Below are 24,892 nucleotides of genomic sequence, written 5' to 3' on the forward strand. Positions count from 1 at the left end.
GCTCTGCTTCATATCGTTTCTTTCTCCTAACGCAACGCTTTTAGGACCCCCGCCCCCACTCACGTCCAATCTTTGATTGGATTAGAGGCAAGTCAATCAGAACGCGACGCCGCAGTTTCATTTTACGGACTCATCTCTCTTGGGGGGAAAAAAACACCCTCCCGCCTCTCTTTGCCATCGTCGATTGGTCTCCTCCTACGTCAGTTATTCGTCTCTTGCCTCATCCGCTTGGCACGATCCTTCGTGCTCTCCGCCTCCTCCACCCTCCCGCCATTGGGTGGAGCTTCCTCGAGAGGCGTTTCCCGAAATGGGGCACCGCCGCCGAGCTGTTCGTCAACTGCGCCCACTCGCGCGTTCCCACCTCCCCCTCACGTCCTCGTCCCTCGTCCCTCCGCCCTGCCCCTGCGAATGGCCGAACGAGGCGTCACTCAGCGCGAGCCCCGCCCCCGAACGCCGGCTCCCGGCGCCGCGATTGGCCGCGCCGCAGGGAGGCGTGCCCCTGGGCTTGCGGGGCCGTGTCGGCGCAGCTCCCTCCCCTCGCCAGCCCTTTGGCGGTCACCGGTGGGGTTAGGCCGCCTCGTCACCGACTTCGCTGCCCCCGCCCCGCCCACCCCTCCGGCGCCACTTGGGCTCGCCTGCCCCCCTTCAGCCAACATGAGCGGTAAGGACGGGACCATCCTGGCCGGGCGGGGGGCGCCGCCCGCCCTCCCCCTCGCGCGCGCCCCGCCCCGCCCAGCCCCCCGGGCGGAGGGACCCGGGCGGGGGAGGGGTAACGAGCCTGGGAGCAGGGGAAAGGCCTGGGGGAGGGGCCCCGAGGAGGCCAGCGGGGCTCGTGATTGGGGGGCGGAGGAGGCGGGGGGAGGGCGGCTGGCCCGAGGGAGGGAGGATCGCGGGAGGGAGCAGGTGGGGCAGCAGTAGAGTTGGGGGTGGGGATTGCTCGGCGGGGATGCGGCGGCCGGCGCAGGATGGCCTTCTTCTCCGGGGTCGGCGGAGCGTGAGGGGCAGGCCGCGGAGGGGCGCCGGGCGGATGGTACGCGTGAGGGAGGAAGAGAACGGGCTTCGTCCGAGGCGCCTTCTCATGAGGTGGAGGGGCCTCTGCGCATGAGGGAGGGGATCCGGGACGGTTTCTTTCAAAATGATTAGTTTCCGGGGCCCGACTCGGAAGCCGCTTCCCTCCTGGTGAGGGTGTCGCGACTCTCGACGAGGCTTGCGGCCTACCACCCCCCCCCCGGGCGGGGGGGGTGGTAGGCCGCAAGCCTCGTCGAGAGTCGCGACACCCTCACCAGGAGGGAAGCGGCTTCCGAGTCGGGCTCGGATCCCCTCATCTAACCCGTCAAGAAGGGGCGACCTCGTGAGAAGAGTCCCGCCTTTTCGGTCCCCTTACAACGCATGGGTTCTCAACCTTTTTTTAATTATTATTATTATTGATACGGCAAACGGGGGTTCGTGGGGGGAGAGGGAGACCTGAGATCAATATTTCAAGAAAACAGTTTACTTGCAGCTGCTGACTCAGAGGCCCTAATGGGCAGAAATCTCTGAGCCCCGATCGTACCGAGGAAGGGATATTTATCCCAATTCAAGATATATGACCACCCATCAACATTCCGGGTAGCGCTGATAACACTCCAGACATCGAGGCGGCGCAGTACAGTTCAGTTCTATCCAGTTCTTGTTATGGTTTACTGTAACCCTCCATGACTCTTGCCCCACTTCCTTTAGCACACAGACATACAGGGATATTCTGCCCCGCAACAAGCTATTCCCTTGCTGTCCTAATACATTTTGCAGATAGGAAAAGAGATTATTACAAATTGCTAAATCAGTGGATCTTCCATAGTCAGGGGAAGTCTACCTGCTGTCACATTATTATTTGCTCCATTTCACCATGGCTCAGAATATAATTCCCCCTCCCCCCCTTCCCAAAACGTGTGTGCGAAGTGCCGTCAAGCCGCAGCCGGTTTAGGGGCCGCCCCTTATGGGGGTTTCCAAGGCGAGAGGCTGAACAGAGGCGGTTTTGCCAGGGCCTTCCTCTGCACGGGCTTCCTGGGTGGGCTCCCCTCCAAATGCCAACCAGGGCTGACCCTGCTTAGCTTCTGAGATCTGACGAGATCAGGCTGGCCCGGGCCGCCCAGGTCAGGGCCCTTTCCCAAAGTAGCCTGTCTCAAAAGGTGCATTCCAAATAATACAAAAACGAAATGTTTAATACGGTCCCAGACCAAATAATTATTATTCCAAATAATATGCGCTTTATCGTCGAAGGCTTTCACGGTCAGAGTTCATTGGTTCTTGTAGGTCACTGGTTTCCAACCAGGGGTCCATGGACCCCCAGGGGTCCGGGAGAACTAAATTAAGGTCAGCGAAACAAAGTTATAAACCCATAATAAATTAATATTTTCAATTAAAAGTTCTCCATTATAAAATATATATATTCGAATATAATTCTAAGTTTAACGTTTAACTAACAGTTATGATTAAAGTTTATTTTCAAATTCCCGGAATTTTTATTTTGAACCTTGGGGTCCCTGCACTGAACAAAAAAGTCCTAGTGGTCCCTGGTCAAAAAAAGGTTGGGAACCACTGTTTGTAGGTTATCCGGGCTGTGTGGTTCTTGTAGGTTATCCGGGCTGTGTAACCGTGGTCTTGGTATTTTCTTTCCTTTGCTGAACAGTGGTCCCAATTCCCCCCCCATCCTAAAATTCCCCCTCCCTCGGGGGGAATTCCCCCCTTGTTGGGAACCCCTGCCTTAACGGCTATGAGCTTAAGAGAGTGCAGCGCTATTTAGGATTGCCCTGTAGGTTTCCTAGACACCCCCCTTCCATTCTACTCCCCTTATCTTGTGTGTATTCTCTGCGTTTCTAGGTGTCCAATTATACTGACATTTGGTTAGGGTAGGAGCATGTGGATTCTGGCCCAGTGTGGTGCGGTGGACTCTGATCTGGGGAACCGGATTCGATTCCCCGCTCCTCCTCATGAGCGGCAGAGGCTAATCCGGTGAACTGGATTTGTTTCCCCACTCCTACTCATTAAGCCAGCTGGGTGACCTTGGGCTAGTCACACTCTCTCAGTCCCACCTACCTCACAGGGTGTCTGTTGTGGAGAAGGGAAGGGAAGATGATTGTAAGCCGGTTTGAGTCTCCCTTTAGTGGTAGAGAAAGTCAGCATATAAAACCAACTCTTGTGTTTGGTGTCGCTTCCCTCGATGTATGCTTTTGGGGTATTGGACATATGGCCTGTGAATCACAAGTTTACTTTCTTTATCTCCCTGGCCTGCTTGATACAGCTCTTCATGACTGTTTCATTTCTCCTATCATCTGAATTTTCTTTTAGTAATCTTAACCCAAGGGAAGCTTTACATGTGTATCTATGAGCTGGGAGGGGACTGTGCGTGGGTGATGCTTGCCACCTTGCGAAGAGGTATGCTGTGAAGGGATTTATCTAGGGAATTTTTAATAACTGATCAGTGAATCCTAGTACTTTGGGCAGTGTATTATGAAAAAACATGTTAAAAACAGGCATAGCCCTCCCCAGTTTCTGTTTCATGCGGGAAAGCTACAAATGCACATGTAAGGTTGACTCTGAAAAAGGGTCCTGAATGAATAGATTCAATATTGGATCATATTTTCTATCAGATTTTAAAACAAAAGCTTGCTTACATGGTGGTAAGAGAGCGCAGAATACAGTGGGGTCTGTTCCCAAGAAAATGTGCTCTCTTGTTTAACTTGTATTTCTGAAAGCAAGCGATCTTGCAAGCCTTGCATTCTGACAAGAAGAGGAAGTGCCTGCTAGGATGGGTTTTGAGGTGACACATCAGGCTCATTAGCTCCACCCAGCACACTGGCTGGCCTTATTTGCCATCTCTCAGCCTGAGCCGGCCTACATTGGCGTGAGTCTGAATACTGTGAATTCCTGTAGTAATAATAAAATAAATTGGTGCAGTCTTACTCACTTGCATCTTATTCTTAGCACTGTAGCATCTTCCCCCATCATCTTGTGCTCTAAGATCTGACTTAACTTTCCTTTGGTGGTGCTTTACACGTGCCACAGCTTGCAGGGTGGTGATTTAAGTCCTTTAAATGCCAGCCACGTTTTGTATGTTCATTTGTGTCCCAGCCTTCCTCAGCAGACATCTGGGTGGCATACATGATATTCTCAAAACGCCCCTGTGGGGTAGTTTATGCTGAAGAAGAAGAGTTGATTTTTATATCCCACTTTTCTCTCCCTTTAAGGAGTCTCAAAGCGGTTTACAATCGCATTCCCTTCCCCTCCTCACAACAGAAACCTTGTGAGGTAGGTGGGGTTGAGAGAATAAGAAAAGTTGGTTTTTTAGATGCTGACTTTCTCTACCACTTAAGGGAGGCTCAAACGGGCTCACAATCACCTTCCCTTCCCCGCAACAGACACCCTGTGAGGTAGGTGAGGCTGAGAGAGTGTGACTAGCCCAAGGTTACCCAGCTGGTTTCATGTGTAGGAGTGGGGAAACAAATCCAGTTCACCAGATTAGCCTCTGCCGCTCCTGTGGAGGAGTGGGGAATCAAACCCGGTTCTCCAGATCAGAGTCCACTCCTCTTAACCACTACACCAACACTCTCTCTCTGCGAGAACTGGGACTGGCCCAAGGTCACCCAGCAGGCTTCATGTGGAGGAGTGGAGAAACAAACCTGGTTCTCCAGATTAGAATCCATTGCTCATGTGGAGGAGTGGGGAATCAAACCCAGTTCTCCAGATTAGAGTCTGCCACTCTTAACCACTATGCCACGCTGGCTGGCAGGAATGTGCCATTCAGCATATTCACATTCAGGACCATTCAGCATATTTCATGACTAGGCAAGGATTTGATTGTGGCACTGCTTGATGTAAATCTGATTGGAACAAGTAGCTCTATCTAGTTCCCTATCCATTTTTCTCCTTCACCTACTCCCCATCCCTTTTCTTTATAGTAAATCTTAACTTGGGGTTGGATCTCCATGGTGCTTGCTGCTTTTGTGTCTCAGACAGTTGTGCCCCAGTATCCAATTTGCACCCAGTATTTTGTGTTGTCTGCCGTAAAGAAATTCCTTACCTGTAGCTGTCTAAGATGTTGAATGCTCCAGTTTTTAAACACTGTTCCACCTGTGACCATTCAGTTTTTTACTCTCTCACTTTCTCCCCCACTTTCTCCTCCCAACCCCACTTTCTCCTCATGCAGACCATGATATTTCAGAAGAAATGGTTATTGTCAAGACTGAGAAGATAGAAGAAAGTTGCAGCAATGACGGAGGGAACTGTGAGGGCCAGGTGAGTGGGGGTTCTTAAAATAATGTGTGGCAACAGTTGGCAATCTTTTTGGGGGAATATCTCTGGTCCCTTGTTAATAGTGTGATATGTTCTTATGAATGCAGTTCTGTTTTCTGCTTCATGGGATCTTCTCAGCAATTGACTCTATTCCCTGTTGCTTATTTGGATTTTGGACTTGTGATATATTTTGCCCGCTGAGGGCAACTGAGCTAGATTGCTATTGTTTATGTTAATGTTATATTGTTATTAGTTATTTATTCTGTGACCTATTTGAATCTGCTAGTATTATAACTATTACAAATTAGCCAGCGTGCTGTTGTGTTCTGTAGAGGGACAAATTTTTAAGGCGGTTTTGAAAATCACTCCTTCTGGGGAAGGATCTCTTTGGAAATCCTCTTGCAGATGGCTTTCCTTCTCTTCCAGCGTACTGTGCTCCCGAGTAAAGTGATTGCAGTAGACGCTTTTAGTAGTGGGCGGGTCAGTTATTTTTGTCAGGCTCTCTGCAAGTATGCTCCTCCCCTGTTTTTTCTGTCTTGTTCTGCACTACCCGCACAGTTGGCAAATGGGCTCTTGACTCCTCCTCCTTCTGTCTTTCCTGTTAGGAGTCTCAGCCTTCCCCTCTGGCTCTGCTGGCAGCCACGTGCAGCAGGATTGAGTCTCCCAATGAGAATGCCGACGGCTCACAGGGACAGCAAGGGGGCTCAAATGAACTGGACCTTGCTGCTGCTGCAACTCAGATGTCCCAAAATGGCAATGGCTGGCAAATAATTTCAACTCCCTCTGGGACTTCTGATTCTCCAAAAGACCAAGGGACTAACAGCAATGATGAGAGCGACTCGTCAAAAAACCGACCCGCTGCCACCGGGCAGTATGTGGTCACCACCGCTCCCGGCATGCAGAATCAGCAAGTCCTGACAAGTTTGTCGGGAATGATACCCAATATTCAGTATCAAGTGATCCCCCAGTTTCAAACTGTGGACGGACAGCAGTTGCAGTTTGCCACCGGCCCCACCCAAGTCAGCGTCCAGCAGGATGCCTCCGGCCAGCTGCAAATCATCCCCGGGACAAACCAGCAGCTCATTGCAAACAGGTCAGGGACCAGCAACATCTTGGCTGCCATGCCAAACCTTCTGCAGCAGGCTGTCCCCATCCAGGGTGTTAATGCTCTCTCAGGGCAAACTCAGTATGTCACCAACGTCCCACTAGCTTTGAACGGCAATATCACGTTGTTGCCTGTCAACAGCATCGCAGCCAGCTTGGCCCCCACCTCTCAGTCAGTTACCTTGAGCACCTCCAGCTCTCAGGAGGGCAGCTCTCAGCCAGCCACTTCCGGTGCCTCCATCAGCTCTTCCGGCGGGGCCATTTCCCAGGCCAGCTCGGGCTCTTTCTTTACCAACGCCAACAGCTACAATGCCACCACCACGAGTAACGTGGGCATCATGAATTTCTCCACTGGCACCCTGGGAACAAACGTTCAGGTGCAGACGTCTCAGAGGACGAGCGGCGCTCAGAACGCCGACGCTTTGCAGATCGCCGGAGTCGCAGGGCAGCAGAAAGATGCTGATCAGAATCAGCAGCAGCAGCAGATCCTGGTGCAGCCTCAGCTTGTGCAAGGAGGACAAGCAGGCCAGACCTTTACTACCCAAGATGCTTTGCAGAACTTGCAGATCCAGACTCTCCCCAATACCGGTCCCATCTTTATTCGAACGCCCACCGTGGGGCCAAATGGGCAGGTCACCTGGCAGACGCTGCAGCTGCAGAATCTTCAGGTTCAGAACCCGCAAGCTCAGACAATCGCCCTGGCTCCGGTGCAGGGAGTGTCCCTGGGGCAGACCGGGAGCACCAACACAACGCTCACACCGATTGCTTCCGCCTCTCTGCCCAGTGGCACCGTCACTGTGAACGCCGCTCAGCTGTCCTCCGTACCAGGCCTCCAGACAATTAATCTCGGGGCCTTGGGAGCAGCAGGGATCCAGGTTCATCAGCTGCAAGGGCTCCCACTCGCAATAGCAAATGCCACCGGTAAGTGGAGGGTTTTATTTTTTTAGCGATTGTTGTTTTTGTGTTCTTTTTGTCTCTATAGCAAGAATCCTGAGCATCCATAGCAAAGCTTTCAACTCACATTTCCCTTTGTCACTAGCTAAGTGGTTAGATTGATACTCCTGTTGCACTGAATAGCAGGGAGAAGTGGTCATTATGCAACCTCTGAGACTTTCCATGGCTCGCATGGGTTTTTTATTTTAAATATTTTTTTAAAAAAAATTACACATACACACGCACACACCCATTTGTTTACAAATTGGGCTTCTTCCAGGGCAATCAGTTAACATTTTTGAATAGTACCATGATTAGTCAATGCCTAACATATATGCTTAACAATGCTAATACAAATTAATACATCCTCTAATTGCTTCCAATTCTTAATTCCAAGGTTTTTATTACTAACATTATAAACATGTCTAATATTTCTATTTTATTCTAACTTATAGTTTCCAGTTAGCATACTCAAAATAACATTCCCATTTCTTTTGAAATTCTTCCATCGTTTTTCCTTTCAGCATGTTGGTTAATTTAGCCATCACTGCATATTCTGTCATTTTCTGTTGCCATCTCTCTAAGTCTGGAACATATTCTTGTTTCCATACCATACTGTTGCCAGTATCACTCTTGCTGCAGCCGCCGTGTAACTGAATAGTTCTTTAAGGTTCTTTTCCAAATTTTCTGGTTCTATTCCCAATAACATATTTTCAGGATTCGGTGGAAATTTAAGACATTCTGCATTTCTTGGTGAATCTGGATCCAAAATTTCTTAACTTTTTTACAAGTCCACCACGAATGAAAGTAAGTTCCATCCTTATCATTACATTTCCAACAGCGGCTATCGTATGTTTCACAGCGGCTATCATATGTTTCAGCTTGCATGGGTTGATGAGTTCAGGATTCCTTTTACCTGTTTTTATCTGGCATACTAGCCACAAATAAAATTTATTTATTTAGTTAGTTAGTTAGTTTAGGATTCCGGGTTTTAAAGAGCAGATTTCAAGCCCTCGTGGAGCAAAGATGGCAGTGGTGGGATCCAGCCGAAAATTACTGCTGATGGGATGGGGGTGATTTTTGCCAGCTGCAGACCTCCCCCCCCCCCCCCGGTCTCCCAGTTGCAACAGCTTGTGGGGTGCAACTGGGGCTGCAGTGTGAGGATTTCCTTCCCTTTTTGAGGAAACTATTTCAGGATTTTAAAAGCGTATAAAATGTCCAGATTATAGTGTAAGCATCTGGCATATTAATGTTACACAGACACTAACAGTTTCAGCAATGTGATAGATTTCTTGTAGAGTCCTCTGTGCAAAAGAAGCTCTTCGCCTCCACCATGTGCTTTTCCTACAGGATAAGTATTCTGAATAGGTTTCAGACAACTATCCTCACTGCACTGGTTACGAATGACCAGCTTTTTGTGCAGTGTTCAGCTTTGTGGCAGCACATCTGGCCTACCACAGTTAGAAATGTGGGGGTACGGCAGCATGTGCTGCGGTAGAGCATCTGCTTGGCATGGCGAAGGTCCCAGGTTCAGTCTCCAACATTGGTTAAAAGGATGAGGTTGTAGGTGACATGAAAGACCTGTCTGAGACCCTGGAGAGCTGCCGCCAGTCTGAGTAAATAGTATCGACCTTGATGGACTGATGGTCGGATTCAGGATAAGGCAGCTTCTTGTGTCCTGTTTTCATATACCCGCAGCTGCATAGGAACCATTCCTTTTAATTCTGTGTGTGCAAATGCTGCAGTCACGTGAGCAGGATGCACTATGGGGTCCAGTCTTCACACATAACTGCAGCCACATCAGATAGCACCATGAGGATACAGTTACTGCAAAGCAACAGGAGAATGAACAGGTCCTATTTTGTGAATGCCACAAGTGCTTGGCCGTCTATATAGTGGCCCTTACCACGTAAACAAATCTTAGCATAAATGGTAATCTGAATCAGAAATCACCCTCTAATCTTCGTGGTCATGAACGAAGTACAGCAGGAGATAAAAGACACCTTTTGCTGGTTTAGAATTCCAGTCGCTGAGGAAATGAGCTGCCCTGCTTGCTGAGCTCAGTTGGTTCCAAAGTTCATCAAGGACACTTTACGGGCTGTTAACTCCTTGACTGTTCAGTGACAAGAGCCTTGCGAGTAAACCCTTGTGATTTGGGAACTGAGGATTGCACATATAGGAAGGAGGAAATAACAGAAAATTGCTAGAAATGAGAGAGGGGAGGGAGCCAAGGTATGCATGTGTCTGGGGAGGACAGATATCACATTGCCACCCGTGGTTCTCCTGAGTAAGTGAGTTCTGTGTCACAGCCTTAACGTGCTACCTGTTCTCCCAATAAAAAATGCTGAATTACAACACAAATCTCCAGGATCTGTAAGCTGGAATTAATTTTCATATTGGCTCTTTGCTAAGCTCAGTAAGAGACTGGGTGAGTTGCGAGGGGAAATACTTTGGAAATCCCATCCCACCTTCAGAATCTCTTCTCCCCCACACACACACATCTCCCAGGATTGTCTAAGCTCCTGGGTTTTAATAGGCTAACCCCCCTTCTTTTATCTGACTTAAAACTGCTCTCCATGTTCTGCCCATCCTGGAGCATTTTCAGTTTCCATCAGGCCATTTTTTAAAAAAAATTTCTTTTCCTTTTGATTAATTTACAAAGTAATATTTTTAGTGCATACTGAAGGTGTACTCCTGATAGCTAGATACCTCTTCTAGGCCTATGGGTGGCTCTGTTGGGCAACTTTCATTACCCACACAGGGGCCAAAAACCTGACAAATATTAATAGTTGGAACTTGGAAACAGTATAAGTTTCATAAGTTCATTATTTTTAAAGTACATGTTCTTCCTGATCTTTGCAGGTAATCCTTAGAGTTAGCAGTTTATCATGGAGCAAGTTATTATCACTATTTACTGATGAAGTAGTTCTCTATCTCCATTAATGGGAATAAACAATTTGTGACCCAGTAACTTCCAGGTTTTTTGCACAGCTGCTTCCACAATCTTTGATTTCCAAAATCGTGTTTGATAGATTGTATTTTGTATATATCAAATAAAAGGGTTACTAGAACTGGCATATTACTGCTAGTTAGATGGCTCTTATGTACAACGCTCACGTACATGTGAACTAGTCCCAGCTTGCCTAGATTTAGGAAAACAGCATTTCATTGAGGTTTCTACAGATGCAGTTGTGGAATTTTGGCTACTCAAGAATCGGAAGGTTCTAACCCTTGTAAGCTGCAAAGGAAAGACTTTGGGTTGTGCATTGTCAGAAACCAGGAATGGACTCATTTAAGGGGTCCAAGAATTGGTCTCCTGGCGTGTGGGTTTTTTCCCCCACATGCTTCTCTCAATCAGTGGAAAATGGGGCAGCTGGCTTATAGCTGATGTTTATTACAGGCTCCTTACAGAGGAGAATGCAGAGGTATTCACAGTGGCAGTGGAGCATCCATGCATCAATTTTCCCTGCACTTTTCTTGTTTGGACACCCTCTCCCCCCCCCCCCCCCGATCCACTGGAGGACGTTAAAAAAAGGGAATTGCTAGATCACTATAACGCAATAATGTTAACATAGTCTATTGGCATGATCCACCAGTTTTCAGTTTTCATTTTTTAAAAGTGAATCTGTAGCTCTTTTCATTTGGAATTATATGGGGAAAGGTTTTCCCCTATAACGACACAATGGAAAGGGCTTGAGTCTTTAATTTAAAAAAGAAAGCTGGAAACTAGCCCATCTGGCAGTACAACATGTTAATGATGTTGTGCTATAGCACTCTAACAATTCCTGTGTTGTTTTTTTAAGCCCTCTTGTGAGTGGAGGAAAATGAATGGCCGTAGGTACTGAGGGAAGGACGATGGTGCAGAAAGGCACACCTTCCCATTTACACCACGTCCAAGGATGCTCTGATTGCGACCTTTCCAAAAAAGATAGTACCCAACCGTGTCTGGGAAAGACTGGAGCCAAGCAGAGGCACAGGAGCAGGATGACTAGAGGACAGCATGTTCCCAATCCCAAACAGGAGTCTGCGTGAGGGTCCCAAATACACAGTTTAAAAAAAAAATCTGTGGGAGGGGTGTAGGGAGTCCCTGACGTGTCGTCCGACATTCAGACTAGCACAAAGCCTCCCAGTTGTTACAGAAGGTCATTGATAGTACGGTTTGGTTCAGAGTGAGTAAAACTCAGGGTCCTAGAGGGATATACTCATTCTTGGCCATCAGATTGTGTCGCCTTGTTTTGAAAGAGCAGATCTTGGGCTTGGTTGTGAAAGTGATACTTTGGAAAACCTGTCTTGTTTGTTCTTGTTCCTGCTTTGCATTGTTCCCGGGGATGGTGCATATTTGAAAAGTCTCTCGTTCAGCTGCAGTCAAGCTCCTACAGCAGCTTCAAAGTTAGTTTTACATGTTGTCGGGTTTTATTTTTTATTTCTTTCCCAGATGATGGATAAACTGCTTGGAGCGCAGGGGGTGGGGAGGAGAATGAATTTGTAGCATGCAGAACTGCTGCGCATTTGGGAAGATTTTTGTTCTTGTACTGGTGGCTGTGGCATCTTTCCTGGAAGTGTGTGCCTCATTAGTAGCCAAGGGCTAGGCCCATCCTGCTTCTGTCACATTGTTTGCAAAGAATTTTGATGCTGAGAGGATTAGATCGTATTGAGATTGTGTTCCAGGATGTGTTATTCCATGTTTAGTTTAAAGTGCTGGCTGCACCCAAGCAATCTAAGTTCTGCACCAAGGAAACTGAAATTCCAAAGCCTGCCCAGCTGAAGTAAATGTGTCTGATTTCTCTGTTCTTATGTCTGCAGTTTTCTGTTGTTTCATGTTAGTTCTGCCCATCGCTCGGGGACAGAGAGCTGTGTAGGCGCTGCAACCCTGATTCTCTGACCACAGGAAATCTTATTTAGCAACTTCTGAGATTTCAGCAAGCGTTGCTTTCAAACCTCTAGCATTTGCAGTCCTTTTCACGCAGCATTGTCCAGTCTGTAGGTCCCGACCCAAAAGAAGGTTGCAAAGCCTGTGAAAGTGGATCTTAGTTTTATTGATTTGCAGTTTTATTAATTTTGTGCACGCTTGGGTTTTACCTCATTATGCCCTTTTCTCCTTTTTCTGCATCCCAACAGAATTTAGGCTTAAACAGACCTGATTATGAATATTCCATACTCCATTGTTACTCGTGTTACTCCATTGTAATGTCCCTTAGTGTAATGGCCAAGTATGAAGGGTATGGCTGTCATGCCTCCAGTGTGGGTCCTGCATGGTGATATTTTTAAAACACCCACAATTTCATTTTAGAGCTGCTTTGAATGGTTTCTTTAATTTCCATCGAAATGTCGTGCTTCTACACATAGCTGTTTCCTTGCAGTCACTCCCCCCCCCCCAACTGCTTTGGGGTTTTGATTTGATCCATGCCTTTCCCAACCATCAAGGGTCTCCTCACTATCCCGTATGTTTCCGTGCATTTTGCCCGCATTTTTCTGGATGCTGGCAGCATAGGACGTGCGGGGAGAGCAAGGTAACCTTTTAGGTTTGGAAAAGGCATGCACAATCAAAGCAAAGCCTCGAAGCAGGGAGGTGACCGTAAGGGAAACAGCCTTGCATAAGACAGACCTAAGCCTTTAGTGGCTTCAACTAGGAACAAACCAGAACAGTTACAGTTGGAGCTGAATGTAAGCTGTGTGGAATTGGAAATCGTTATAGATTTAGGTCATAGCCTTTCACTGAACCTCTTAACCCAGACTTTTGGTAGCTGTAAGTGTTTATCAATCTATAATTGGATATTTCACAAAGTTTTCTATGCATCAACACACTTGAAACCCAGCACAGTTTAGAACTCACTGTGGGAAATGGCAGGAAGTCTGATGAGCCACGGTGCTAGGCTTGGAGCCAGGAACTGGTGGGTTCCTATCTTAGCTTTTCACCAGCCTGTCTGCTTTCATCATAGTTCTTAATTATCGTTGAGTAATATTGCATTATTGCTGGCAACAAGGAAAGTATTTGTATTTTTTTAATCCTGCATTATCATTGTTCATTATTTACTTGCTCTTTGCGTACATGTGCTTTATGGCATAGTACCCACAAACAAAAGGAGAAAATAGCCAATGAAAAAAGGCAGAGCCAAAGAGGTTGAGAACACAGAAAACGGGGGAAATGTATGATTGCAACACACAAATGAACCAATTTTTCCACACAACGCATAGTTAAATTGTGGAACTCTTTGCCCCAAAATGTGGTGATGGCTGCCAACTTGGAAGGTTTTAAGAGGGGAGTGGACATGTTCATGGAGGAAAGGGGTATTCATGGCTACTAGCTAAAATGGATACTAGTCATGATGCATACCTATTCTCTCCAGGATCAGAGGAGCATGCCTATTATCTTAGGTGCTGTGGATCACAGGCAGGATGGTGCTGCTGCAGTCGTCTTGCTTGGGGGCTTCCTAGAGGCACTGTGTGAACAGACTGCTGGAGTTGATGAGCCTGGGTCTGATCCAGCAGGGCTTTTCTTATGTTCTTATGTTCAATTCAATTCCGTGTGCAAAGTATAACACTAGTATTTTAATATGTTAACAAGTTGAAAACGGGAAACCATTGTGCACATACAGTAAGATAAAGTAATGTCAAATAAAATAAAACATAAAGACAAACGTGTTTTGGCCCAAAGCCTTCATCAGTGGCTTATAACCATAATTAGCACAGTCATATCCCACTCATACCATGAGAAACATAATATATCAGAAGAACCATTAACTATCCTTAACAGCCTTGCTCAGGTCTTGCAAACTGAGGGCCGTGGCTTCCTTTATAGAGTCAGTCCATCTCTTGTTGGGTCTTCCTCTTTTCTTGCTGCCTTCAACTTTCCAAGCATGATTGTCTTTTCCAGTGACTCTTTATTTCCATGAAATAAAAATATATCTTTTTTAAAAAAAGGAATACCTATGCATACTTGAAATATAGTAGGAACTCCTTATGCAGTATCAGTCTCCAAGAAGCTTTAGATTCAACACAGGTTGATGTACGCACATCCAGAAGCATTGTTCATTTTGCATCAGATTGTGTGAGCAACTGTCCAAGTGGCAAGACCTACAATTTGGGTTACAAATTCACATCAAGCCACAGAAAATATTAGTTTAAAATATTTCATAAGGTTTATTTCCGGATGTGACTTTTATAATTTTATGTATTTATGACCACGGAGGAAGGCCTACTCAGGCCAAAATGCGTCTAGTCAAGCACTGGTCATTTACATTGCTTTTATATATCAACTGTGCATAAGAATTTTATAACCGATATTTTTATGTGTAGCCTGTATTCCAGGCCCTGTGTTTTTAACAATTTTATAGTGTACAATAAATGTAATTATTTTGTTATATTGTATAGTTTGTAGCTCAACCTTTGAAATTCTCTCTCTCTACATATTTGGTTGAGTTTTTTCCCTTTTTTGTTGTTCCAAGAAGCTTCCCATCTGAAAATGGGCAAGGGTTGGAATTGGGAGAAGCCAGGTTAGCAGGTGATGAATGTAGGCAAATACAGTCACAGACATTTTAAATAAGGAAGCTGATCAAGACAGCTGGGCTCTTTCAGTGGCTGTGCACAGGCATTTAGTATGTGGTTGGGCAAAACTAGAAGGAGTGGCGCAGAGTGGTAAGCTGCAGTACTGCAGTCCAAGCTCTGCTCACGACCTGAGTTCAATCCCAATGGAAGCCGGCTCAAGGTTGACTCAGCCTTCCATCCTTCCGAGGTTGGTAAAATGAGTACCCAGCTTGCTGGGGGTAAAGGGAAGATGACTGGGGAAGGCACTGGCAAACCACCCCGTAATCAAAGTCTGCCTAGAAAACGTCGGGATGTGACGTCACCCCATGGGTCAGGAATGACCCGGTGCTTGCACAGGGGACCTTTACCTTTTGGGCAAAACGATCATAAAACACACATGAATGCATGAAACTGCATTACACTGAATCAGACCCTTGATCCTTCAAGGTCCATATTGTCTACTCAACCTGGTAGTGGTCCTCAAAGGTCTTATAAGTCTTTCAAATCACTTGCCAGCCAATCCTTTTTTTTCTGGAGCTGCTGGGGTTTGAACCTGGGACTTTCTGCACCGCAAGCGGATCCTCTGCCACTGAGCTACAGCCCTTCCCCATGCATACCGTGACAAAAGATGCAAAATAAAAAGAATAAAATAAAAAAGTGCCACATCGAAGCAGCTCACCTGTTTTTCCAATAGGCGTGCTCGATTCCTTGAAGTAAAGGTTGATGGTTTTTAAAAGCAAAAATGGCATTTTGGTATGCAAATCTTATGTAATATGTTACTCCTAAAGATTCACTGATGCTCAAAAGTATGTAGCCAGTCCACAGTGCAAGGTACAGATTTTGATGGATGTATGTATTTTACTGTATGTACTTCTGTATTTTACTGTATGTACTTCTGTGCGTACAGAGCAAAGAGTCCTTTGAGCCTTTCATCATAGCCATCATTATGTCTCTGTGACCACTTCCTTTAAAAATGCTCTCCGTAGGTCCTATGCATTAGAAATGTAGGCCTGTTCAGAAAAGGGGAACTATTTCACATAGAGCAAAGAGACCAATTTTTATTAAGAGTGAGTGGGGGTCGCAGGAATTTATGGCAATAGTGGTTAACCTTTCAGTTCTGAAGATTGATGACACATAACCCATTAGCAGAAAGGGTTCTTTTGGTGATACAGACAATCCGGTGGTAGTGATTAACTGTATAAAAAAGTGCAAGAGCTGGACTTGGAAAAATGTTCTTAGGGAAGATGTTTACCGCTTTGGAGGACAGCTGGATGCATTAAGCCAGCGGTCCTTGAACTTTCCAGACTTTGGACACACTGAGCAGCAGCCATATGACAGGTTGTCACATGACAGGAAGTGGGGGAACCAGAGTTATATTCTAATAGGTGTCAAGGCTGGGACCGTGAGGCACAGATGAAGAAAGCCTGGGGCAGGAAATGCAGAGCGAGCACAAGGAGGTACACTAATTAGGAACAAGGCACAAGTCAGAGCCCTGGATGACTCTTCTTCACTGCTGAGTCTTCCTCTCAGTGGGCATGCATATAAAGGCAGGAACTGTGGCATTCTTGCTGCTACAGCACATGCAGAGAAAGCGAATCTAATGAACAGCAGAAATAGGTGACTCTGTAGGAGCTTTTGACCCAACAAGTAGGGTTCTGTGTTTCACCTGAGGGTCATCATCCATGGGCTGAAGAGCACTGCATTAAGCCATGGTTGGCCATCAGCATGGGGTCTGCAAGTAGCAAATGTTGGCACCCCTTGACTGAAGCACGAAGGCACATAGGCCTGGCTATAGTACAGAACTAGGTCTGCACTTCTGGATTCTCTGTATACTAGAGGCAAAGCTATGCCAAGGATCCAAGGGCTGTGTTACAAGGCTACATACACCAGAGTAGGGCTATGTCAAAAAGGCAGGCCTACCACAGCATTACATTAAAAGCTGAAGGAACCATGCTGTAAAACCACAGTTTTAGCTTACCTGTTAGTAATCCAGCTGTTTGGATAGGAACAGTTATTGTGAATAATTAGGCTGCAGAAAACCCAAAATAAAGCAGTTTAAAATGTTTTTAAAGACTGAATCTGGTAAATTTGGGATCTAAAGTTATTAATTGCCTTCGTGTCATTCCAGTTGTCTTAAGAATTATAGGGTGAATCTCAAAAGAGAAAGGTGTGGTAATAATAAAGTAAATAAATTAAAATTCCATGGATTGACCTGTATTTTATGATAACTCAAGCAACTGATGCAAAAATAGCATTTCATTTGTGATCGTTTGGGAGCATGTGAAATTCAGGGGAATGTTGAACCCACTGTTTCCCCCTTTCCCATTATTTCTCAACCATGGGGGGTTGTTTTTGTAAGGCTCTCAACTGGTCAAAAAGGATTTAGTTGATCCTTCTGATCAATTGAAACAGCATATTATTGTCAGTATAGGTTACTTGTTGAGCTATTCCAGGAAGGGCAGGAGGATTTAATAAATGTTTCTACCTGTTTTCAGAAGGAAATCTGTAATGTTTTCTTTCTTCATGTTACCATTAAATGGAATCTTAAGGTAACTGTTGTCCCCTGTGCAAGCACAGGGTCATTCCTGACCCATGGGGTGACATCACATCTCAACATTTACTAGGCAGACTATGTTTACAAGGGTGATTTGCTTTTGCCTTCCCCAGTTGTCTACACTTTACCCCCAGCAAGCTGGAATGGAATCTTAATATACTGAAAAATAAAACTAGTATGCCCCCAATTCGCAGCCTCGTTTAAGCATGGCTCCTGCCAGTGAATCAGTCAGAAGTTTAATTGGTCTACCAGTTAAAGCTTGCAGCCATGGTATTTGATGCAGCTGTCATCTATGGTACAAGCCGTGAAATGGATCTGTTTTACACCTTTGATTTTATAACTGGCATCTGTGCTGTAGAAAAGAGCAAGAGTCCAGTAGCACCTTAAAGACTAACAAAATTTCTGGTAGGGTATGAGCTTTTGTGAGTCACAGCTCACTTCTTCAGATATCTGAAGATGTGAACTGTGATTCACGAAAGGTCATACCCTGCCAGAAATCGTGTTAGTCTTTAAGGTGCTCTTTTCTACTATTACAGACAGACTAACACCCATCGTAATCTGGCTTCTGTGCGGTATCACAGTACTCCTCTTTGGTTTTGGGCCCCTGTGGCTCTAAAGGGAAGAACAATGTGTTGCTTGTTTAGATTATCAGGGGAGATTCTAACTCTAGAGGTGGTGGTTTTGTGGCAAACGTTGACCAAAGCCGAATAGCAGACATCTGATAAGAGAAAACTGGGTGATCTGAATTGGTAATAGTAACTTGATGAGATAATGGAGGATGCAATTTTTTTCTTAATCCTGTTGGAGTATCTGATTCTGAGTCTTGGAAATAGGTAGGAATGAGACATGCTTGGGCTTGTGTAGTTTATCCTTTGACTGCCAGAGAACGGCTGCTGTGTTTACTCATAGATTTCTGCAAGCTTGTCTTGAAGCAGTGGCTAGAAGTAATGCAGAAGGGCAGAGTAACAGTCCAGAGTAATATATCCAGGAGTAACAGTCACTCAAAGATTGTGTATTCCCTATTGCTCTGTTTTGACGGCAATCAAGATACTTTCGTGAATGTAGTAGTAAAAGTAAGTCCCAGGACTTACAGTTTTAAGCAAACAGAGAACTTGAACTCTGTCATGTAAATCAAGGCTTGTTTAAGTTTAAATGGGGAATTCCTCAGTTTACCTAGGACATGCATCCTGATTTTAAACATTTGTGAAGGGGAAGCAAGCATAAGATTGGTTTGTTCGTTGACATTTCTTCTTCCAGCATCCGTTGAATCCATCCTCACTGGGGCTGTTTTGTTCTCTTCAACAGTGCAGCCAGTTGATTGATGTCTCAAAAATGGGGCTGTGTAATTGCTGTCTGGTTTAGCTGGCTGTCCACTTTCCCTGTATTATGATGCAGTAGTTTTGGTACTTTATGCGTGGATGAGATGTCTAGTCAAACAGCCGGCTGACTCTGGACTAAAAGTGGAAGCTGTGTGCCAATTCCTTTACCCCCATTTACAGTTTTCATCTGTAGCGAAAGTTATATTAACGTTTAGGCCTGGAGAACTTGACAGTCATTCTTCTTATGAGAACTTACCTAATATAACTGAGCGCCTCCATGTCACTTAAAGCAGTCAAAAAATTGTCAAGTACAAGTAAAGGAATGTGTGGTGGTTGCTGGGAAGATCAGAGGCGGTGGGTTATCGCTCTGAGGAGGAGGGCATCTTGGAAGATGTTCAGGGAGGCAGGACTAATGTTCTCACTTCCTGTCTCCCAGGCAGGCATCTCCTAAGCTCTCAGTTTACTTCCTGCCTCATCGCTGTGGTTGCTTCCAAACAGGGATGTTTCCCTACAGGAACCCCCCTTAAAACATGTTCTGAGCACAGCTTGCATGCTTTTCCAGACTTTCACCTTTAAACTGGATTTTTAAAAGATCATACTTGGATCTAGTTCAAAGGGGAAACTGTAGGGTGGTTGTGGATAGAGTTACCATCTGAATACTTCACCCATAACCTCTACCCCTTCCCAACCTCCTTTTGGCCCTTTAAAGGGCATAAAGGAAGACAGAATTGAAATTTTACCCTGCTAATTCAGAAACTCCTGCAAATGCTTGTGTTCTCCTCAGTTGCATCAAGCATTGTAAAATGGAGGCTTTATATGGATTCAGCTGAGAAAAATACATTTTAAAATCAAACTTAGTTTGAAGTGTCTGTCCTTGTGGTGCTTGGATTGGGCTGCGTTTAAATCTTCTTTAGAACTGTGCTTCTCTGGAAAGTAGTGATGATGAAACAGCAAAAAGCTGAGTTGTTACTTCTACAGCGTAAAAAGTTCAGGCATACTGGTATTACAGGTCTGGTGTTTGCGCAACTGATCAGAGTTATTTATACCAGAACTTCCTCCTTTGGTACATGTCTGCCCAGTGCAAAACCCACAACATTAACAAGGGGGCAAGCGCATATTGGACAACTGTAATGACTTGCTGTCTTTAAATATTTGTAGGGCTGTCACTTAGAGGAGGACAGGCAGCTGTTCCTCCTGTTGGCAGCACAGCACAGGACAGGACTCACAATAATGGGTTTAAATTTCAGGCGGAAAGGTACCGGTTCGATATTAGGGGGAAAATTACTACAGTAAGATATGTTCAGCAGTGGAATCAGCTACCAAGGGAGGTGGTGAGCCTCCCCCTCTCTGGCAGTCTTTAAACAGAGGCTGGACAAATACTTGTTAGGGATGCTCCAGGCTGGATCCTAGCATTAAGCAGGAAGTTGGACTAGATGTATGTAGGGCCCCTTCCAACGCTTATGATTCTATGAAGCAAAGCTTTATTTATTCACAATAGGAAATGCTCTTAAATTGTTTCATTTTAGTCTAAATAACATTGGCTTTTCTCCCTTCCCACATGGACATGTTTTTAATTTGCTGTCTAAAACAACATCGTGATTAAGGGATATTGGGAACCATAAATACTTTCAATACAACTACTTAGTCTGCTGCTGTTTAACCTTGAAGCCTATCACATTTCCACTGTGTGCCAAATATTCCCCCCCCCAAGGTCCCCAAAACAAAGAGTGATTAACTGTTGAACCAGCAAGGGCGTTCTGTAGACTAGTATAGAAGTCAGAGGAAATGAAAAGTGAGAATAACATGTGGTGTAGCGAGCTGCATAAAGAGCCATGAACCTCTTAAAAATAAATTGTCAAGGCTTTCACGGTCAGAGTTCATTGGTTCTTGTAGGTTATCCGGGCTGTGTAACCGTGGTCTTGATATTTTCTTTCCTGACTTTTCGGCAGCAGCTGTGGCAGGCATCTTCAGAGGAGTAACACTGAACGACAGTGTCTCTCAGTGTCAAGTTTGTAGTTATATATGTCTCACGTATGGGACTTGTGCATGCACAGACCAGCTGTGGAATCTTCTAGAGTGTGTGATGCACACACACCCTTCTCAACCAACAATTTGACCAGCCTTTCCTCATGCGGAAGAATCAGGAACCCATCTTCGCTCCTGCCCTGAGAAGTTTTTTGGACAGTTTCTCTGGTGTTGGAATAGCCCTAAGATTTTTGTGTTGACCCCCCCTTTCTCCTCTTGATGATTTTGTTAATTGTCTGGATTGCTTTGAGTGCATAAGCGGTTTGTTAAAAAAAGAATTGTGCTTGGTATGATGGGGAAAATGACAGAATCTGGCAAACACTTCATGCACTCAGCCCAAATATGTTCCCTAGCATGGGCAAACAAGCTGGGAGCACATGAGGATCATTGGGAGGAGGTATAGTTTGGAAATTCCCACCCTTCAAACTCATACAGGGTGCTTTAAAATGTCAGGAGGCTGAGCAGGGCAATGTTCCCCCTCCCTACTCCCAACACCCCATCCCTTCTGAAGCACTTTCAGTCTTCCTTTGACAACTTTTTTTTAGGGTTTTATTTCTTGTGTTATCTGTGGAGTCGCCTAAGGACATAGAGAGTGATACCTTGGCTTGTGAGTAGCCTGGCTTTGTGGCTTTTGTCATTCACATAGGAGCCAGCCAGATTGAATGAGGTACTTTTAGGTCAACAGTTTACTCCCAGATCAAGTGGTTGAACCTCTGGACTGAAAATTGTGTTGTGGGAGAGGGTCTTGGCTGGAGGAGATAGATACGACTGCCTCAGGCCAGACTGTGAAGTCTGTATCTGGTGAGCTCCCACAGAAGTCTGTTCCAGCTCTGCCAGAGTTGGCAGCTGTTCTGAGATCTAAATGTAACTAGCAGAAACAAATTGGAGGAAAGGGCAAGTAGGAACATGGGGTGGCTGAAGCCCCAACCCCTGACCCCATGAAGTTTCTGTAATCTCTGATTTCCAAAATTCTACCAGATGTTCCCTGTATGCTTATGCAAGATTATCTTTGTAACTGTAAGAGCCAGATGCTTAGAGCACCAATATTTTAAGGAAGCTGAATTCTGTGCCCAGTGCCATATTTGTTCTGTGTTTGCATAAACTGGCAGCCCATGTACTACTCTGTGTATCTGTGTGTAAATAAAAAACCAACTCTTATAAACTCTGCATATAAAAACCAACTCTTCTTCCCCAAACTGGTAATGAAAATCAAGAAAAGCCATTGCAAATCAAATCCTGTGGCCCTAACCCCCTCCCTTTTGTTCAGGTTTAGTTGCCTGCATGCTGGGGGTAAGAATAGGTGAAGAAGATGTCTTGTGCTTCCCCATGTGTAACAGAAAAGGGCTTTTGGGGGGGAGTGCTCAGGTGATTTGTATGATCGCTGGTGCCTTTATTATGAAATTTCCTGTGTCTGGTTTTGTCTTATCTCTGAGGTTGGTAAAAGTGCTATTTAGCAACGTCTACCAACTTATCTCGGGAACCTTTACAACAGCCCTTTAATGTATACCGAAATGGTGGTTCCCATGTTGCCGATGAGGGCAGGGCTGAGACTAGGGTAGGGGACTGGACCTTAACCCAAGGCTACTTAGAGAATTCTTCACTGAGAAGAGGGCTTCCTGGCTGAATGGAAGCATGACACGCTGCTCTTCGCAGGCTTTATAAATAAAGGCTTGCCAGTGCATCAGATATCTTGATGCAGTTATAGCGCTTTCCTCTGGATTGTCCCACTTTTGAATTGAACTAAGGGGTCTAAGTCAGGGATCCCTAACCTTCTTGAGCCTCCAGGCATCTTTGGGATTTTGACACAAAATGGTTGCTGCAGGAGGCGGAGCTACCCACAAAATATCAGGGAGAGTATAATTGTTATAGCCCCTCTTAACATTTCAGGCAGGAACTCTGTTTTAACAGGGTGCCTTTTAAAACTAACATATTATTTATAAATATTTTATTGCATACACAGAGTGTACCTTCAAGCAGTGGTTTTGCTGTGCTCCTTGTGTTGTGGTGGTAGCTGCTGCCGAAGCAATATTTTTTCTAACGGAAAGTCAGAGAAGGCTTGCTGGGCAATAGCCCCACCTGTCTGCATCTGCTTTCTAAAAATGTTTGGGAGGCATCAGGAAGGGTGTTGGTGGGTGGCACTAAGTACCCCTGGTCGAGGTCTTGCTTTTGTTCAGGGCCCAACCAGCAACAGTTGATTAGGAACTGAAACCTTGTTTTGCTGCTCATGCCTCATTTCCCGCAATATGCACCGCTTGGCAGCCTAGAAAATCCTCCGTGGAGCTGCCTTGACCTAACAACTGCAAGCTATAATTGCAACTTACGCTTCAGTGAATGAAGGGTAGACTTTCACATATGATGCACAGTTTGTATCTGATGCACTGGTTGGGGAGGATTGTGCAGTTATGTACAACATAGGTGACGTGCTTTTATAGCCATGCACTCCACCCTAACCATGTGGGTGGAGGACATGCACATAGTGGGAGCAACCACAGGGCAGGGAGCAGCGGTGCTTCTCGGGGTGACATGCAAACTGAACCTGAGGGTGGGGGAGAACCTATCATAGGAGTGATCTTTGGTTTGGAATATGCCCCCTCAGAGAGCTGGTGTAGTATAGTAGCAGAGAGAGTAAACTTCCATCAGGGATTTAAAAAAAAATTATGTTACAAAATTTATACATTCTGTCCTTTCTGTCCTCATAGGGACCATCACAGCAGCAAACAAATTAAAAACATGCATAATAAAACCACATATTAAAAACCATTAAAACCAACAGAAAACATAACCATTAAAACGATTAAAACCAGAGCTTAAATATGCATACATATTTAAAACATAGAAACTACAGTTAAAACATTGGGCAAGAAGGAGGGATCGCTGAAGGAATAACAAATGAAACAAAGTTTTTACCTGCTGGTGTAAGATGGCAACAGAAGGGGACAGCTGAGTCTCCCTAGGGAGAGAGTTTCAGAGTTTGGGTGCCACAACCAAGAAGGCCCTCTCCCAGTTTGCCACCTGCCTAAACTCAAAAGGCTGGGGGCACCTGAAGCAGGGCCTTGGAATATGACCAGTTCATTAGGAAGTAGGTAGTCCTTCAGATATGTTGGTCCCAAACTTTATAGGGCTTTTAAGGTCAACACCAGCCCCTTGAGTTGTACCAATAAACAGATTGGGAGGCAGCGTAGATAGGCCAAGACTGTAGCGATATGATCCCTATGACCCATTCCAGTCAACATCCTGGCTGCAGCATACCGCACCAATTGAAGTGTCCAAACATTTTTCAGGGGCAGCCCCATGTAGACCGCACTGCAGTAATCTACTCTAGACCAGGGAATGCACCCTGGTGGCCAGAACGTCTGCCCAGGGAAGGCCGCCGCTGGTTAACCAGTCGATGTTGGTACAAGACGCTCCTGGCCACAGTTGCTTCCTGTTTATCTAGCAGTAGGCCTGGATCCCAAAAGCGGTTCCAGAGAACAGACCTGTCCCTTCAAGGGGGACTGCAGCCCCATCCAGAACACCTTAAATCCCAGGTCAGACCTTCTGCTCACCAGTAGCACTTGCATCTTGTCAGGATTAAACTTCCGTTTATTATCTCACATCCTCCTGTGCTTCAGCCACCAGGTAATCTTCTGTCCCTCATTTGCAATTTTGGGACGAGAATGCTGGCTCTGGCCTACGTTATTACATGTTGAGTATCCCTTATCAGAACTGCTTGGGACCAGAGATGGTCTGTATTTCGGATCTTTCCGTACATTGGAATATTTTGGAATTTTTGCACATACATAATGAGATACCTTGGGGATGGGGCCCAAATTCTTTTATGTTTTTATACACCCTTCATACACATAGCCTGAATGTAATTTTAAACAACCTTTTTTGAATAATTTTGTGAACACTGAACCATCAGAAAGCAAAGGTGTAACTGTCTCACCAAAATACCTGTATCAGCTGTTAAACAAGAGCAACAAGAAACAATCTAACAACAGCAGGCTTTCAGTCTCCACCTACGATGCAGTGTCCACTGTATTTTATTTTTGGGGGTGAGAGGAAACATTGAAAGCAGGCAGCATGGATCTGCCCGCATGCCGGTTCCTAAGGGTCTGGTTTTCGGATCAGTCCGGATATGGGATGTCCAGATAAGGGATACTCTACCTGTACTGTGTTT

General features: G+C 45.5%; 1 protein-coding gene across 1 annotated transcript in view; it reads left to right on the top strand.

Moving 5' to 3' along the window:
- The first annotated feature begins 507 nt into the window (after window positions 1-507).
- SP1 (Sp1 transcription factor) overlaps window positions 508-24,892 on the top strand; it is a 32,552-nt gene continuing 8,167 nt past the window's right edge. Inside the window, exons 1-3 of the mRNA XM_056860563.1 lie at window positions 508-661; window positions 5,186-5,274; window positions 5,877-7,296. Coding sequence (XP_056716541.1) covers window positions 655-661; window positions 5,186-5,274; window positions 5,877-7,296 — 1,516 coding nt within the window. The 5' untranslated portion in view covers window positions 508-654. The remainder of the gene's footprint in view (window positions 662-5,185; window positions 5,275-5,876; window positions 7,297-24,892) is intronic.

The sequence above is a fragment of the Euleptes europaea genome, chromosome 1, assembly GCF_029931775.1.
Source record: "Euleptes europaea isolate rEulEur1 chromosome 1, rEulEur1.hap1, whole genome shotgun sequence".
Classification (NCBI taxonomy): domain Eukaryota; kingdom Metazoa; phylum Chordata; class Lepidosauria; order Squamata; family Sphaerodactylidae; genus Euleptes; species Euleptes europaea.